The following is a 17,868-nucleotide window of genomic DNA, read 5'->3' on the forward strand; positions in this document are numbered from 1 at the left end:
CTTCTATCCCAACTGAAGCTCCTGCGGCAGTACAGTCTGTAGCATGTGAACCCAGCTTTTCTCAACAGCTGTTGAAACACCAGGCAGAGCTGCTCCAGCTGGCACTCTGATCACGCTGTGACTGTTTGCTGTGGTGCTCAGTGCTGTTGTTGCAAGGCAGGCTCAGCTGCTGGCAGCAGGCTTTGGAAGTGCTTTCTGTACGTGCCATTTACTGTTAGAGCTGTCAGACTGTAGTAGGTTTCGTTTCAAGAATAAAGAAGATAAAGTGATCTCGGACACTGTTTTGCAAATGTGGATCCCCTTACAAGATGCGATTGCATGGTGGTTCATCAGGCCAGCCTCATATTGCTTTACATTTAAATAATGGCATTTTTCAGGCTGCCTGCCTGAATGCTCTAGAGGTACAGGGTGTGATGTAAATGAGTAATTGATGGATACTCCCTGGCTCACAGTAAATGTACGTATTATCTTTAAGAGGAGATTTTTAACTGCTTTCAGGCTGCTGTAGTTCTTTCATTTTAAGAACAGTGAGTCAGGTATAAAGTAACATGAATGTAAATAGGAGACTAATTTCTTTTTAGATTTCTTTTGACTGTCTTGGAAAGGTAAGGAGGAAAATGTAAATATAAGGTGGTCAACAGTCCTGTGACACCCTGATGCTAGAAATCTCCTTCTGCCCAGTACAGTGAAGTATCTTCTGTAACTGATAAGTCAGAAAAAAACCTTAGTTAAAGAGATAAAGCCTCCCTTTCCTTGTCCTTAGTTCAAGCTTCAGGACCTTCCGCCTCTGTAGCAAAGGGAAGGCTGTGGAGAAGGGGGTTTCACATCTTTTCCTGTTGGAGGGATATAGAGAATACACCTACTGAGAGTATCTAGTTCACCAGAGTCCCTGCATCTTGAGACTAGACAAGGCTGAGGTGAAGACAGGATGAGATAAACGCTGACAGAAACCAGGGAAAGAAAGAGAGAAAGTGTCCCCAGGGGAGTGCCTGAAGGTGTCAGAGCAATGGTATAATCAGAGTTAATTTGAACTCGAGAGGCTGTAAGCTCTTGCTCTTGGACCTAGAGCCTGTGGTCCTGGAGATGGTTATGGCAACTGCTGGCTGTAAGCCTACCTCAACTGGCCCTGTGCAAGAGGAGGCTTCTTTCAGCCTCCCTATCCCACTGCTAGGAAAAGCTTGAAACTCTTCAGCTTTGTTTATTTAAATGGAAAGCAAGACACAGTATAAACTGAAGCGTGTTTCTTCTGAAACAATAACTTTTGCCTTACAGTTTGGTAGATGATTGAATGTTTGTAGTTCAGCATCCATAATCTAGTCTAAAAATACATGCTGGTTCAGTAACACAGATCTCTTTAAATGGATTTTATTTAGCCTTTGTTATACTAATGGCAAACAGAAGAGTGGTAATGAGGTTAATATTGTTCCTAATCCAAGTAAGAAACTATTATTAAGAAGATTATTATTATAATACTTGTCAATTTATTGTTAAATGTTCTCTTATACAGATCCCAATAATGATTAGGATTCTGTCAAACTAGATCACAATTAACATAAGATGTATGCTCTGAGAGGTTTTAGTTTAAATGCATCTTCTTGCTTGAATATGCATTTAAGGGATTAATCAAGTTTGTTACGTGATTTCTTTGTAAGCTTTGCAGAATTGACCCCACAGCAAGAAAACCTTGCAAGATGTTGTGGGAGTATTGTGCAAGAACTCACCCACACTGAAATTTTCAAAACAAGTTAAGTCTCACTTTCATGGGTGACTTTGGCACTTAGGATTATCATTATCAACTTCGTTGAGCCATCCTCACACTGTGCAGATGCATGACGTGCTTCTTGCCCAGAAGGGCTGTGCTTATACTATGAAAATAAGAGAGTCATACTGGTTTAGCAAGTTACTGCTTAGCCAAGTTGTGTGCATTTCCATAGCCCATCCCAGAGCAATGCAGAATACCTTATTAGCTTGTATAAATGTTGTGGGCTTTTTCTTCTCTAATTTTTAGTGTCGTGCTCCATAAAGTGAGATAGTATTATGACAGCACTGTGCTACAGGGAAGGTATTTATCAAGATCTCCACAGACTGGTGGTGATTCTACCCTTCCCTTAAATTCTTCCCTTCCTTTAGCATCTTGAAGTGACAGACTGAGACTTTCCTAAGGTGCTGTATTTTTTTTTAATTAAAAATAGTTAATTTAGAGCCTAAGAAAGATCTGTAGCTGGATCTGTATCTGTCAAACAATACACTATCCTTTTTTTGGTCCTGCACTGTATAGTTTGCTCAGAAACCCTCAAGCGTTTTGGAGAGGACTTTCTGCTTTACATTCCTTGGCAGGAAAGACCTTTACCTATCTATCTGTCTGTCAGTATTACCTAGAACAACTACAAGACTAACCTAGCAGAAAAACACTTTTGTTTATATTATTTTATAATGGGCATCATGAGATAGCCTCTCTCAAAAGCAGAGTTCCTGAAACCTAGTTACTTTCAAACCTTTTTGAAATCAACCTCCAGAATTGGTTTTCTTAGTGGTTTTTGTGTGAAATAACAGAAAATTTTGTAACCATGGCAATATATGTCCAAGGTATACATGTCCTAGCAGAGCAAGGGTTTAGGTGGGTCTTCTAGTTAAGATCCTGTTGATAGCTACTCCAAGTGCTGAGTTAAGAGTCTAAAATGATACATGTTTTACTACTGGTGTCACTCAGCACGTGCCTGTCGTTCCAGCCCTCCTCAGTGAGGGCAGGGAGGAGAGAAACTTTGTGGTTTCAGTGCGTGCTTCCAGTGAGAACTGAAAATCCTGAGATTTTTCTTCCAACTGACTCTACTGCCTGATATTTGAAATGTAAACTTGCATGATGAAGAAATACCCTAATTCAGGAAAACAAAAACCTTCTCAGAAATAAGTGTAAAAATTGTTCTTAAGGCTCACTGTGTTGGCTATTTTTACAAGGCTCAGGAATTTGCCATCTTTTGCACTTAGCTTTCCTCATCCTCATTTTTAAAACTGCAGCATGTCCCACCTTGGTGCTGCTGGGAGATCTGAGGTATTTTTACAGTCATTCCCTTGCAGTCTGAGTTGCAGACTGAAAGGTCAGAGGCAAGGCAAGATGAAAAAGAAATGTGTCTGGTGGCAGTGGTGCAAGGAATCAAAGTTTTATCAAAGAGTGACATTTGCTTTTGGATTGCAAGGCCAAGGGACCTAGGCTTGCTGTGCGAGCAGCATGCTCAGCTGCCTTGGAGGGGGCTATGCAGAAATGCTGCCTTTTCCACCTATTGGGGAGTCAGCGTTGGCACCCATTCCTCTTTCTTATCAGGCGTTTGGAGGCATTATTCACTAGTAACCACTTACTGAGTTTTTGTTCACGGTTTATAGCATCTTCTCCCAGGGGTACGTGGTGCCTGTAAGGTCCCGAAACCTGTGTTAATAAAGCAGAGACGTGGTGGGATGGAATAAAGACAACATTGTTTTGTATGCAAGAAAACATTGCCCTGTCAGATGCTTCCTCATTTTTCCATCCATGCTGTCATCCTGGCGTGTTTCACCAAACCTCCTGGCGCCATTCCCACGGCTCCCTCGGGGGAGCAGGATGAGATGTATGCGTGATAGAGAAGAGGGGGGCTGTGAAGACGTGGCCAGCTGGCGGCATCCAGCACAGGGCCCAGCTCAGGCACGGAGCTGTAACAGCGCAGCGACGGGAGGCCACGGCTCCCTCTGTGCTTTCAGCCAGGCTCCCTGGGTGGTGGCTTGAGAAAGCAACGCTGCCGTCATTCATTGAGTAGGGAGTGGAAGGGCAGGAGTTCTTCATACTGGTTTTTAGATTTCAATTTTTATTTCTCGGATTGCTTCTGGGGAAGGATGTGTTTCTCTTCAAAGCTGTTCTCCCTAATAAGTTCCTGTCTGGGGTTCAGCTGGTGTAAATGATTGAGATGGCATATGTGTACGAAGCTTGTGCCTGGGGGGGTGATTTCCCTGCTTACCTAAGCTAGCAGCTTTATTAACCCTGCTGTAAGTCATTCTGACAGACCTGGTTCCTAGATGGCTGCTGAGATTTGAGCTCTTTGTGTCAGCTTTTTAAGCGTAGAGAAGGGAGGAAAGAAATTCCTCCATTCAGGCATAAGGCTACATCCCATAGTTTTGGAAGGGACCCATAGAGATGTTAAGAAAGTTTTTGACTCGGGTAAAAGCACCTCCAGCCTCCGAGAGGCATGTGCCATGTCTCCAAAACTCTGGAGAGGCTCAGAAACATTTGACCCCACCTGTGTCAAGGAAGCTGTTATAAAGCTGTTTTGAAACTCAGTCTCACCGCATGCTAACTCTCTGTTCAGTAGGAGACTCCTTATTCATGCAGAAAATTACCCCAAGGAGAGAAAACCCGGTAACAGGGAAATACTATTCGTTGTGAATTCACTAGTTTGGCCTTGTATGCTCCCTACGTTTCCTTGGTGGATGTGTTCCTGACAGCCTTGTGGCTGGTGGCCTCAGCAACATGCCTGCTCTAGGAGAGCTGCCCTCGTGCCTGGAGAGCTTTGCCGGCACACCGAAGCCCTGGCCTGTGGGCAGCCGTCCGTGTTATTTCAGCCTCAGACCTCTCCAGAGAGCCAGGCTGCCACTTGTGTCAAATTGTTGGCTGACACCGTGACATGAATGAGTGCCCTTGGGGAATTTAAGATGGGTCTGACAAACTCTCTCTAATTTGTGTTCCAGGCACGATGTCGACACTGGTCTCAGGAGGAGAATTGTAGGCAAGTTTGTTGGCTGCAAATATATATATAAATTTCCCAAACATCCATTTGGCTGTCAGCCTTATAAATGCCACTGTTTTGGGAGTGAGCCCTCCTCTACCTCTACAAAATTTAGTGAGCACGCTTTATCCAGTTTTCTCCCCTGGGATTTTGAAAGATGCTGAATGCTGCAGAGCCCCTCATGAGCTTCTCCTTTACTAACGCCGTCTCAGTTTCTAACTCCATCTTCCTTTCCAGAAACGTGAAGGCCTCCTTCAGACGACTCATGTTACAGAGGAGCTGACGACTACAACAGAGTAAGCACAAAACACTCTAGCTTCGGAGTGTGTCTGTGGTGCATGATGTGAGATCATTTACAGAGATGAAAGAGACTTAATCTTCCCCCCGCCCCTGCTAAATTAATAAAATCCCTTAATGTGGTGCTTTTTTAACTATATAGAAATAACTTGGTGTCTGGAAATATGTTACAAAGGAGAAAAGTGTCTCCTTGACATTCTTGTACAGAAGCTTTTAACTGAATAGTTCATTGAAAGTGACCTTCGTGGGCCTTCTTTTTTTTCCCCTGCCTTCTGAAGGTAACCATATATAACTAATTTCTGCCCAATGCTGTTGCCTCTCTCAAGTGAAGGGCCAATTTTGGGGAAGAATTAGTTTGACAAAAGGCAATTCTTTGAAATACTTCTCAAAACTGAAGTGATACCCTGTTAAAATTATAAGGAGAGATGAGTTCTGTTTTCAATAGTACCTCGGGACTAGAGCTCAGCAAAAATAAATCAAATAAATAAACCTCTTCCCTCTCCAGTTTTTGCAACGGATTGCTTTGCTTTATGTTTTTACAGTCCTTTTTATAAGGAGAAGGCTAGACATGCACTTTGGCTGCAAATAAAAGCTGAGATTTTCCTTCGCGTGGCCTAAAGGCAACTCTTCTAAGAGGGGCTTACATGAGCCCTCCTTCAGTTTATCAGTGTATTGGCTCCCTGTAGAGTTGGCTCAGCTTTCCACGGCTTTGAAGATAAATGAAGTACCATGTGGCTAGCTCAGTGGGGAAGATCTTTCAGATGGAAGTGCTCAAAAATGAGATCATAACATCTCTGTGTGGACATTAAAGATCTCATAGTGCTTTTTGTAGGATCAGGGCTCTGCCTCAGGTTCGTGGGCCAAAATTCCTCCCCTCACTCCTATGCTCTTGAACAATGTAGTTAGCTTGTGCTCTCCTTCAGATGTGGTTTGTAAGATGTAATCTGCGGAGTGGGGTTTAGACATTTTTTAGCAAGAAAGATGTTTACAGATTTGCATGTGTGTTTATACATGTATTTTATTAAGTTATTTAATATTACACAATATTAAGAGCTTTACTGTTTAGTGTTGCATACCCATATATAAGCCTAGCTACGGAAAATGCAATGATCAGCAGAATCCAACATTCATTGAATACTTTCAAATTCCTTTGTGCAAATCAGGGCCTGATTCTCAGCTGATAAACATCTGCATATGTCTGGTGATGTCACTGGCTGTGTATATAATTCATATGTGGCAGTTTTATTTACATAATACCCAGATATGATGTATGTTTTCTTTCTTCAGAAAAAACAGATTAAAGTGAGATAGATAGCTTTGCTCCTTCTGAGCTGTGTGGTGTAGCATCTGATGACTATATTTGTGGAAACTGTACACAGAAATACATTTGTTCTTTCACTCTTCATCATAAAAATAGTTATGCATAAGAAATCATAATTATGTGTAAAACATAATTACGCATTTCCATTCATTTCAAATGTATCTCCCTGACATCACTGGTAGTCTGCTGGGGACATTCCTGCAGCACGTTGGGTCTGGTCTGCGACATGCTCAGCCTCCTGACTTGGTAGGAGTGGTTAGCCCTCGGCATCATGCAGGAAAAGGCCCATTAAGCCCATGGTCTTGTCTTTTCAAAGTGATTATTCATGAACTAACCCAATATTTTTGAATGCTCTGACTTGTAGGATGATGATGGGAAGATTTGGTAAGTAACAAAGTTGACTCTGAAATTTTTTTTTATTTATGTCAGGCACAGAAATCTTGACTGTTTTCCTTCAGCAGATCAAGACAATGGATTGAGCAATTCCGTGGGGTTGGAATGTATTGCAGGGGCAGGTTTTGTTACTCCACACAGATGTGGAGCATAATGGATAGAACCAGATCATCCAGTATACTGCTTGTGCTCTTTAGACTGGTCTCTGTTGATTTGTTTTCATTTGTAAGTAATGAATAGCGAAAATGCTGCACAGGGAAATATTTCTTAGTACTGTTGTTAGTGGCTTTCAAGTAAAAGTCTTTGCAACCCCCCAGCAATAAGAGTTACACCTTCTTCATAATGTGACCATTTAATTTATATATAAATGAATGCATGAAAATTACGGAAACAAAGGTGTATGGTTCGAGGTCTAAGAAAGCTCTGTTCACCTGTCCACTTTGAGTGACCAGTCAGCCCTCTCTAATTCCTTTGCACGGAGTATCTTATCTCCTCCATATTCACTATATTTCACAACAGAAAGCTATTAAAATATGTTCTGTAAATAAAAAGAATTTGAACTTGGAAAAGCTGTTAAAAACTGTTAAAAACGATGACATCTAAAAAACTCAGTGTTTGGAAAATTTCAGTCAGCACAAAGCTGCCACAATGTGAAATGTTGCACTAATATCGTCAATTTAGTAGATTTTAGATTGGATTAGGTATTGTTATACAATGCTTTGAAGGTCTGAACATAATTTAAGTCTTCATACTGTATGTAAGCTTTGCTTTTAATACACTGCTGAATGAGATTTTACTCGTGTTCAGTTTTAAGCTTTACTAAAGTCAGGGGAACTACCAGTAATTTTATATTAACCAAATGAATATCTGATTTTGATGCTGAGCGGTGGATGCAACCATAGCTATCACTGCAGCTGTAGTGCACCAAAACCAGGTGATGTTTCAGTGGCTCACTGTTTAAGTTAGGATTGGGTCATCGTCAAAATTTGTGTTTCCTTTTAGTTTTTCTTCCACGTACATATTTTGAGTACCAATTATGAATGGCAGAAAAGGGAAGTCAGTGTATGGTATGTTTATTTTAAGTTACCTCTAAAATTCCCAGGGGAGTTCGCTCTGGCATTTAGTTAGACATCTAAAAAGAGTGATAACTTTTAGCTTGAGTCTTTGTTACGTGGCTTTCTAAGACCTTTAAGCTTGGGACACATAACCTGCTTCCCATAGTTGGCTGTTGGAGGTGTATTGATTTATTTTTTTTTTCCCCCTAAAACCAGAACGTGATGCTTTTGACACACTTTTTGATCATGCACCAGACAAACTCAGCGTAGTCAAGAAGGTAAAAAATAAAATTCAAGTTTTATTTTCTACGTTGCTTTTTTTCTTATGCTTTTGGAAAGATAGACAGAAAGATCTAGAAAATAGCGGAGGAGGATTCTGAAATAGTGAAAAGGGTGTTTATCCCCCAGAGATCACTGTTTCAAAGCCAGGTGATACCTGGATTCATTGGCTTCGGTCAGGCTTGTCTCATTACTCTGGTTTATTGGCCAAGGGTTTTCTAGGTAGCGCTGCTAGATTCAATCAAAATGATGCAGGTTAGAAAAAGCTACTCTGCAAAGTTTTTGCAGTGGTACAGATCATTCTGCCTGGACAGTCGTACACGCTTTTATATCCCAGGTGCTGTCCTCCCGCGAGGAGGGGCTGGGCTGTAGGCTGATGAGCGGCTGGCGGTGGTGACCCCTTTGCGAGGCTCAACAGCAGCCAGAGCCGTGCGTGTGTCTTCAGCCTCAGTCTCCCCGAGAAGCACTCGCTGTTTGGTTTTCAGCTCATTCTTGTACTAAAGATGATCTTCCACAACTGGAAGATATTTTCCACAATACGCTGAAATGTGATTCACCCATAAATAAGTTTGCTAAAGATAAAGCTTTTACAGAAGAGTTGCTTTTGTCCCAGGACTCTTCTACTTAACACTAATTCATATGGTCCTCTGGTCTCTCCTCTAAGGCTGAGCGTCATCGCAAAGCACACCTATCCAGACATGTTCTTGACGTGGCTCTTTGTGCGAGGCAGAGCGGAGGGGTAAAGTAGCTGTTGATCTCTGCCAGCTCTTGTTAGTAGGAAAGATAAGGAAGAGATTCCACGTTGTTCCATCAGCTAGTTCCAACATGACTGTTAAGCTATTTATTAGGACGGTAGTATGCAAAGATCAGTGTTGTAATTTGTCCCTTCACTTCATAGAAAACAGAGGATGTATGCGTTTAAAATAATGCATTGAAGTATCTGGAAGATTTTATCTTTCCAGTCTGAAACGTCATCTAGAAGAGTGTTTTTAAAGTTGATAGAGAATTAAGTTAACTCTGTCCACGCAAGGAAATTGTTAACCCCCAAATCTGTGTCCCTTTTGGAAACGTTGTAAGCAGGCTGGCAGATCTCTGTGCTTCAATACATTAGCACATATCTGGCTCATGGTAGCAGGATCTTGCATGTCTGCTTCCTGCGGGAACAGAAATGCCAGACTTGGGTTACATCCTGACTGTAATTTGCTAATTGATGTGCACGCATCACTCCAGGAGCAGAGGTGTGGGCAGAACAGTGTACTGTTGGCATCTTCTCTTGGGAGTCTTAGTGCTAAGATCCTTGCTCCCAGGCAGTGGATCTTCTCCAACAACCTGAAGAGATTAGTGTGGACAGTAAGTGCACCTACTGCTTGCTTCGTCTTCACAAAGAACCTACAAAAGAATCAATGTCATCACAGCTTTTTCCCACGACACTAAAGTATGCTTTATGTGCTAGGAAAAGTAACTAGTAAGCTGTATGTAATAGCACCATCTGGTGACTCCTGGCATATGGTGCATCAAAAATGACTATATGACTGAGTTGTTTCCAGTTTTATGTACTTATTTATGCAAAAGCAAATACCACACATGCATATTTATTAAGCTTAAAAAAAGGTCTTAAAAGATTATGTTAGCGCTTTCACATAGGCACTGACTGTAGTGTCTAACATCACTGGTTCTGGTGTTTTCTTTTATAGTCTCTTATCACCTTTGTGAACAAGCACTTGAATAAACTGAATTTGGAAGTAACGGAGTTAGAAACCCAGGTAGGAAACTTTGTCTTTTTGTATGTAATCTAACTGTGTAAATAGTAAATCTAGGCCCTCGCTCTGTAAAACCTTGTAATGGAACTGTTTTAGCTTTGGGCATGTTAATTTATGGGATCAGGACTCTCTCTTTTAAGTATCAATGACATTCACTGATGCTTCCTTCCTTTATTCATGTTTACACGTACTTCATACTGCTGTTGATTTGTATTATAAGATGAAATTCTTGGATATTTAATAGGGTCATATTAACGACTGTAGAATATGGCTGGATTTTGGGGCAGCTTGTCTCTCGGATGAAAGTGGAGTGCTGCAAAGCAGTTGCTATAGTTATGGGTGGATGGTGGGTTGTGTCTTTTCTAGCTGTGAGGGTTCATGATGAACTGGTATAAGCTCTTAATAGCTGGCTGCCTGGGGCTCTCGGGAGGAGCGTGGACTGCAGTGTGCAGTCGTATCATAGAGGTATCAGTGCTCGCTTTGATCACATCAGAGTGGGACTGGAAACAATTTTGCTGTTGCAGCAAAGGCCTTCATATCCTCCTCTTTACCCTGCTACCTTGTGAGCACATGCACTGTGCTTGCTTCTCAGCAGTGTGGATTAACAACTCGGAGCTCCTGTACTGCAGTGGCTTGACTGCCAGTGGTACCCAGATTTGTTTAAAGCTAGCGGAGGTGACTGTCAACCACCACCATCTGCTCTGAGGAATTCTCTGTCTCTAGCGCAGAACTGGGTACCGAATATGCTTGGAAACCTTAAGTAAGTGTGAATTTCAGTGTCAGTGAGGTGGTTCTCACTTTACAGATAAAATTAAGCAATTTTCAGGCATGGGCTTGGCTAAGCAGAAGCAGATATTCTTTCCAGAGTTCACTGAACTGTGGAGAGATGTTTATCTTATTGTCCCGGCGAAAAAGTAAGCATGGCATCTAGAGAATTATACCAGGAGTATGGGTAATTGGTTTGAGCCTGGCTTAGTTTAATAACCAGTCATTCACTGCTATTTTATAGCTTTGCTGAAATAAATGGGTGACTCGATCAGATCTGTCACAAGAAATTGTTGCTTAATGCCTTGGACGTACCCAACAATTTATTTTTGAAAAGGTTAGAGGATGTCACGTACGCCACATCACGATCACAAGTGAGAAGTCTGATAGAAATACGTAACATTACCTGCCTTAGCCAGTAAGTAGTCATCCTATCTGGTAGGAATACTCAATAGTATTGCTGGAAGTATTTAGTATATTATTTAGTATTTACTGAAACTGTAAACAATCTATTTTGACTTGGAAAAAAAAATTCTTTTGTGAAGTTAAACTTCCTACCTGTGACAGGGGAGACTTAATTTCAAGTTCTGATTAAGGGCAGAGATTTGAATGTCCAACACTTGACTTAACAGGGATTGTGGTTGAAATGACCAGGTACTGTAGTAGTAGGACTGGGAGTATATAATGTGCAAACATGTTTTCCAGGAAGTCTTTTTTTTTTTTAAATCGAAAAAGCTTTGTTAAATACTGTAGTGAAGTTGGCGAGATTCTTCAAGTGAATAAAATGAACGTGAGGAAAAGCAAGAACAGACATACATACTCTAACCTCACCCCAAGTATTCAGTAGCCTAGTAAATAGGTAACTGGCTGGAGATAAAGAAGATCCTGTTTTCAGTCCCTGCCGATTCAGACCAAATACTCTGCACAACTAAGGAGTACAAATTGTAGATAACTCCCAGGTGAATTGCTTTTAATTTCTTCTGCTTAGAGCTATTTACTGTATGTAGGTAATTTAAATAGTCGTTGGCACATGATCTTGCATGGGTTAATGCTATAGCAATAGCTGATGGGCTTCCTTGTTTTGCTCAGGAAACGAGAGTAGGGGAAATAATGCTACCAGATGTAGGGAGAAAGCCTTGTATCCTGTGTTTTTTTCTTTTCTTAAGAGAACTGACAAGAAAGCAGCTATATCAACAGGCTCTTAAGAAAGACTGATTTAGCTTGCTCAGCTGCACTGGTGATTGCAAGGGTATAGATGAATCCAGGGAGCATATGAAACAAAGCCCTAAATGCTTGTTACATTTGCTGTCAATTCCTTGCTATGCCTGAAAGGAGCAGTCTGTGATTCCTGAACCATCTTACACTTCTGTGCTAGCAAACAACGGTGGTAGAAATCAAAGTACATAATTTTGGCCAAGCATTCTTTGTTCTGCTTGTTTATGAATGCTTATTTGAAAACAGATGCTTTCACCTGGGAATGTCATTAGTGTTTCTGTTTAGTTTGCAGATGGTGTTTACTTGGTTTTGCTCATGGGTCTCCTTGAAGACTATTTTGTTCCACTTCACAACTTCTACTTAACACCTGAAAGTTTTGATCAAAAGGTGGGTAGAAACTCCAGGTTATATTCTTTTTGCTTTGTTACCTCGATATTTTCCAATCATTGTGTCCTTTCCCTTTGTGCCCAGTAGATCAGAACCTGGTATATTCTACTCTTCAGGAGCTATAGCAAAGATGTACTGGCTGTGACACTTGATAATTAATACCTTTAAAAGTTGCTTGTGAAATGAATAGGTAAATTCCTCATAGTTAAGGAAGAAAGGTATTCTTTTACTAGCATCAGACAACACATAAAGCGCATGAATATCTGGAATGAATAAATCAGTAATAAATGCTTTGTACTGTATAGTACTTTGCATAATCAAAGTGATTTATTAAATTGTAGTACTCCCTGAAGTGTTTTTGTGCGTAGGGATGCCTTAACTGTATGAGGTTCAACAAGGCCAAGTGCCGGGTCCTGCACTTCGGCCACAACAACCCCATGCAACGCTACAGGCTTGGGGAAGAGTGGCTGGAAAGCTGCCCAGAGGAAAAGGACCTGGGGGTGCTGGTTGACAGCCGGCTGAACATGAGCCGGCAGTGTGCCCAGGTGGCCAAGAAGGCCAACGGCATCCTGGCCTGTATCAGAAATAGCGTGGCCAGCAGGAGTAGGGAGGTGATCGTGCCCCTGTACTCGTCACTGGTGAGGCCGCACCTCGAATACTGTGTCCAGTTTTGGGCCCCTCACTACAAGAAGGGCCTGGAGGTGCTGAAGCGTGTCCAGAGAAGGGCAATGAAGCTGGTGAAGGGTCTGGAGCAGAAGTCTTATGAGGAGCGGCTGAGGGAACTGGGGTTGTTTAGTCTGGAGAAGAGGAGGCTGAGGGGAGACCTCATCGCGCTCTACAGCTACCTGAAAGGAGGTTGTAGCGAGGTGGGTGTTGGTCTCTTCTGCCAAGTAACAAGCGATAGGACAAGAGGAAATGGCCTCAAGTTGTGCCAAGGAAGGTTTAGATTGGACATTAGGAGAAATTTCTTTACTGAAAGAGTGGTCAGGCCTTGGAACAGGCTGCCCAGGGAAGTGGTGGAGTCACCATCCCTGGAAGTATTTAAAAGACGTGTAGATGAGGCGCTTAGGGACATGGTGTAGTGGGCATGGTGGTGTTGGGTTGACGGTTGGACACGATGATCTTAGAGGTCTTTTCCAACCTGTATGATTCTATGATTCTATGATTCTTATTGTGCTAGACAGCAGAGCTGATGCCTGGCCTTGCCTGGTATGTACTATGTAAATAGGCAAGAAAGACAAAAAGTGAGAGATGGGAAGCTCTGCTTTAGCTGCATCCTATACACTGGGATTGACATGGAGATAAGAGCTTCTTCCCAAGGTCACAGAATGTCATCCCTAAAAACTGCCCCCTAATCTCATTAGTATCAGTTGCCTAATAGCCACTAGTTCTTTTTCTGTAGTTTATTTAATGTTGCTACAAACCAAGCGAATAAATGTCATTACTTGATATGTAAATGAGATACTATAGTAAAAGAGGTGGTACCTGGGCCATAACCTTTGGTTCATCTGGGGTTAGAAACTGTATGTTGAGTGCTCACAGGTAACATGTTTTGGAGATGATCTAAAGACAAGATGGATGCCCTGATCCTGCCAGGGAGGGAGCATGCAAAAAATTGCCTGTCTGAAGTCAATTTGTGAGCACAGACATCTGGTTCTGTGGCCAGTTCCTGGCAGGATCATTGCCAGCGTTGCTGACTTTAACTTTTGGGAGAATGTGCTAGCTTGTCTTTTTTGGATATTTCTTTCTGTTTGTTAAGGAGTGAATGACTTGCTGCCTAACAGTGTCTCAGACAGAACGAGCTTTGAGGAAGAAGAGTGGATTCTTTGCAGTCTTAGATTGCCTTACTCATAATCAGGGTATTAGAGATGGAAGGAGACGAAATAAGTGTCTTGCTCTTAGCCCCACACTTGCTCCATTGTCCTGTGTCCTTCCTAGTGTTAAAGATGAGAAGAGTGCTTAACACGTATTTTATTGTCATAACCAAAAGTTTGCCTCTTTCTGCAGTTGTTCCTGGACATGCACACACATCTGTGTATATTCGGTGCCTGGTATCGGAGTACTCTGAGCCTGGTTGTGCTGGAGTGATGCCTCTGCCCCCTGCTTTTTATTCTGCCAGGTTCTGCAGTGGAGAGGATGCAAGTATTGTGTGGGCTAAGCTGGAGCAGAAGATGGCTAGGTCAGGAGTGGAAACATTGGCAAAAGTTAAAAGATCGAACACTTTGTAAGGCGAGGGTTGTTTAAAATGGTGTATTTTTCATAATGACTTCAGCGCAGATTGTTGCTGATAAGCACCCCTCAGCAAAGGTACATGCTTTCTGAGGGATGGGGCTTCGTCGTCGGTAGAATAACCCAGCTTGGCCTGGGTGGATCGTATCAGCATTGCAAGAGGAAATTGAGGTGCACCAAATGAGTGCCATTACAGACCCAGGCTAATGTGCTGATACTGCTAGTTCTATAGGTTATATAGGGTTTGTTGATTTCCTCAGGAGGTAACTAGTTGCTATTTGGGAGCTTAAAGGGGCTCCTTGAAGGCAGGAAATCAGGCTCTGGTAAGAGGGACTTCTTTAGGTGTTAAGTTTGTGGCTAGGATGGGGATTAGTTCATTTTGAATGTTGTATACTGCAGGAACTTGATAGAGCAGTGGGAAACTGTTTACCTATTACATCTTATACAAGCTCTTTCTTATAGCTTTGTCTTGCTTTTTTATCCTAGTATCTTGAATTTTCTCTCTTGTAAAAATGCAGGATGCTGAGCTGTAGCCAACACCTGTTCAGTTATGATTTTGTTGTTAACGGTTTAAATTCATAAATGTTATCCAGTATTCCTGAAGTAATGTTGTGGTTTTGTGTGGAGGCTCTGCCTTGAGGAAAGGGGATTTGCAAATCAAAAAAGGAGAGGTGGACTCTGTGGTTTTGGGAAAAGAAAAAGTATTTTCATCTTGAAAGTGATTTGGTTTGTCACAATGAATGAGGAGGAACTGTAACAGGTAAAAAGAGATTAATAAAGTCCTAAGCAATAAGTGCCAGTGAAAGGGGCCTTTCTGCCTTGTTGTAGGGGAGCTTTGTATGCGTAACTCCCTGATTTTCAAGATGAGTAGCTTTAATTAAATCTCTCCTCCTTGCTATGTATCTCCAGAACTGTCATTTGCAGTAACAAAAATGCGCAGAATTCATAATCTAAATTACCTTGCTTAAATTTCAGTAAGTGTGGACAAGAAAGCTGCTACGCAGATCTCTTTAAACCATAATGTTTGCTCCTCAAAGGAGAGATTAAAAGACGACACCCACTTTCTTGCATTTTTCCTTTTTGTCCATTTTATTCCCTCTGACTTTTTGTTCATGTATGATCCTTGGTGCTTGTTCAGGAAGCTCTTTCTGTACAGTTGTGCCTAGCTTGTTTTGCAAGTTCACTGCACAGTCTGTCTAGGAACTGCCACCACCAAGCATTTTTGGAAGCATTTGCTTCATTAGAGAAACTTAATTTGACTTTTATCTCTGTTTTCAAGTAGAGAAAGCCAAAGCACCAAGAGACTAAGGGATTAGCACAAGGTCATGCAACAAGCAGCCTGGCTCCTTGATGATGTGATGTTGATGTTGCTTGATGTGCAGCTGATAATAATGCAGAAAAGACGAATGTTGTTTGAAAATAATTCCATTTAGTGTCCTTATTTCTTCTTTCTTACACACCCATATGTATTTTCTCACCTCTGTTCAGTTATGTCACTTCTGTTACGTTCCTTGTTTCCTGGATGGCAAGTGATCTCTTGCCTTGTAGTCGGAAATGTTGATCTTGGGTACAGGCAGAAAGAACTCAACAAAATGCAGCTCTGCTGTAGTTGTTACTGGGAGCTCTCTGGCCTCTGCCGTAGAGACTGAGATCGGGGCTGAATGCGGTTTCTTGGTTCGTGTGGTACCCAGTCACACTTGTACCCACACTTGAAATTCGGAAATCTTAAATTACTTCCTTTATATCAAAAAGTAAATATTTGCCCTATAATGATACAAGCGTTCATTTCTTAGTCTCTCATGTGTACTTTCTGCCATGCTTAAACATGTAAATGTTTAATATTGATTTAAATAGAATTATCATTCTCTATGCCAAGTATAGAGAGAATAAAGCATTTTTGAAATTTGGTTAAAGGTTTTTAATGGCTGTATAACTTTGAGATTCTAAACACTTTACCTCTTTCAGGTCCACAATGTTTCCTTTGCTTTTGAGCTGATGCAAGATGGAGGACTGAAGAAACCAAAAGCTCGCCCTGAAGGTATGGACATGCCGTGTGGCTTTAAACTGTATTGAAAGACATAATAGCAGGTGCATTTCAAGAGCAACTCCATTCGAAGACAGTAGCAATAGGACCACAAAGTGGAGCTGTGAATGCGCCCCTTGACAGTTTTCCAAAGGATTCATTGTCTGTGTCTGGGGTATATTCTTACCTGTGTTTCTTGACTGGATTAGATTCACTGAGGTGTACAAGACTAGCTTTAGTGAATGATCCAAGAGCTATATTCAGTGCTATATTATAAATTCGGCTGGTATTCTCAATAACAATCCAAGCAGGAAGCTTTTCATGGTCAAATTCTCATAATTCTTACAGTTAGCCACTTTCAGTTAGCATTTTATTAGTTGTTGGTAATGTAGTGACTGTGCATGCTTCACCTTGAAATAAGAAATGGGAGGCTGAGAATATGCTTATTCCTGGGAATGCCTGTTAGACACTGATCAATAAGGAAGACTGTAATCGCCCACACAGGGAGGATGCATCTCACACTACTGTACTCTTTAATGCAGGAAACAAAGGCATAACAAGGTCTGAAAGTTAGCAAAATGTCAAACTAGAATTACAGTATAGCTTTTGCAACAGTGAAGGTAATTAACGATCAGTCTGAATTGTCAAAGGGTGGAGGTGGAATTTCCACCACTGGAAGATTTAAAAAGAAAGAAGAAAACAAAAAACCATGCAATGTTAAGCTTATTTTTTTAATTCAACCACAGCTTGGTTAGTAAGCTCAATATAGGATTTCCAAGGTAAAGTTCTCTAAGCACTGTCTTGTACAGGAGATCAGACTATATGCGCTTTTGAGGCCTCCCATACCTCTCATTCCTCAGGGTGATCACCAGGGGCGATCAGCAGCAGGTACCTAGCTCAAATTGCTGTTGGAGATTAGTAGGAGTCAGCCTTAAACGCCTCCATGAGGGCAGATGGCAAATAACCTGCCCAGCCCAGTGCTGCAGATCTGGGCTCCCTTCTAGCTCCTATTTGTGCTCTTTCTGGTGCCCTTAGCTCTTGCTCTGGCACTTCGCTGCCTCTTATTCCCAGCTACTCTCTTCTTGGGACGTGCCCTGGTTTCCTAACTGTCCTTCTAGCTTCCAGCAATGTTTCTGCTCGACCCTCTAGATTTCTGTTTCTCTCCGCTGGCATCTTGATCTTGGTTTGTAGCATAGGCAGTTCCTGCCTCTGAACTGATGTCAGCCAGAGGCAGGAACTGAGCCCTGCAAGACTTGATCACGCTGCTTCATGCCGTGGCAGCTGAGATGGAGGTTGTGGTGGCTCAGGAAGAAGACCCATCCTGCTTTCAGTGGAAGGCTGAAGATGGGTGGCATGGGGAGAAGAAAACTGTTCGGGAGGAGTGCGGCAAATAAAC

General features: G+C 41.9%; 1 protein-coding gene across 3 annotated transcripts in view; it reads left to right on the forward strand.

Moving 5' to 3' along the window:
- PARVB (parvin beta) overlaps positions 1-17,868 on the forward strand; it is a 63,679-nt gene that overhangs the window by 41,334 nt on the left and 4,477 nt on the right. For all 3 annotated transcript variants that reach the window (XM_075161824.1, XM_075161832.1, XM_075161840.1), the window contains exons 7-12: positions 4,986-5,044; positions 6,731-6,750; positions 8,031-8,092; positions 9,788-9,856; positions 12,119-12,220; positions 16,415-16,487. In XM_075161824.1, coding sequence (XP_075017925.1) covers positions 4,986-5,044; positions 6,731-6,750; positions 8,031-8,092; positions 9,788-9,856; positions 12,119-12,220; positions 16,415-16,487 — 385 coding nt within the window. The remainder of the gene's footprint in view (positions 1-4,985; positions 5,045-6,730; positions 6,751-8,030; positions 8,093-9,787; positions 9,857-12,118; positions 12,221-16,414; positions 16,488-17,868) is intronic.

The sequence above is a fragment of the Calonectris borealis genome, chromosome 1 (genome assembly GCF_964195595.1).
Source record: "Calonectris borealis chromosome 1, bCalBor7.hap1.2, whole genome shotgun sequence".
NCBI lineage: Eukaryota > Metazoa > Chordata > Aves > Procellariiformes > Procellariidae > Calonectris > Calonectris borealis.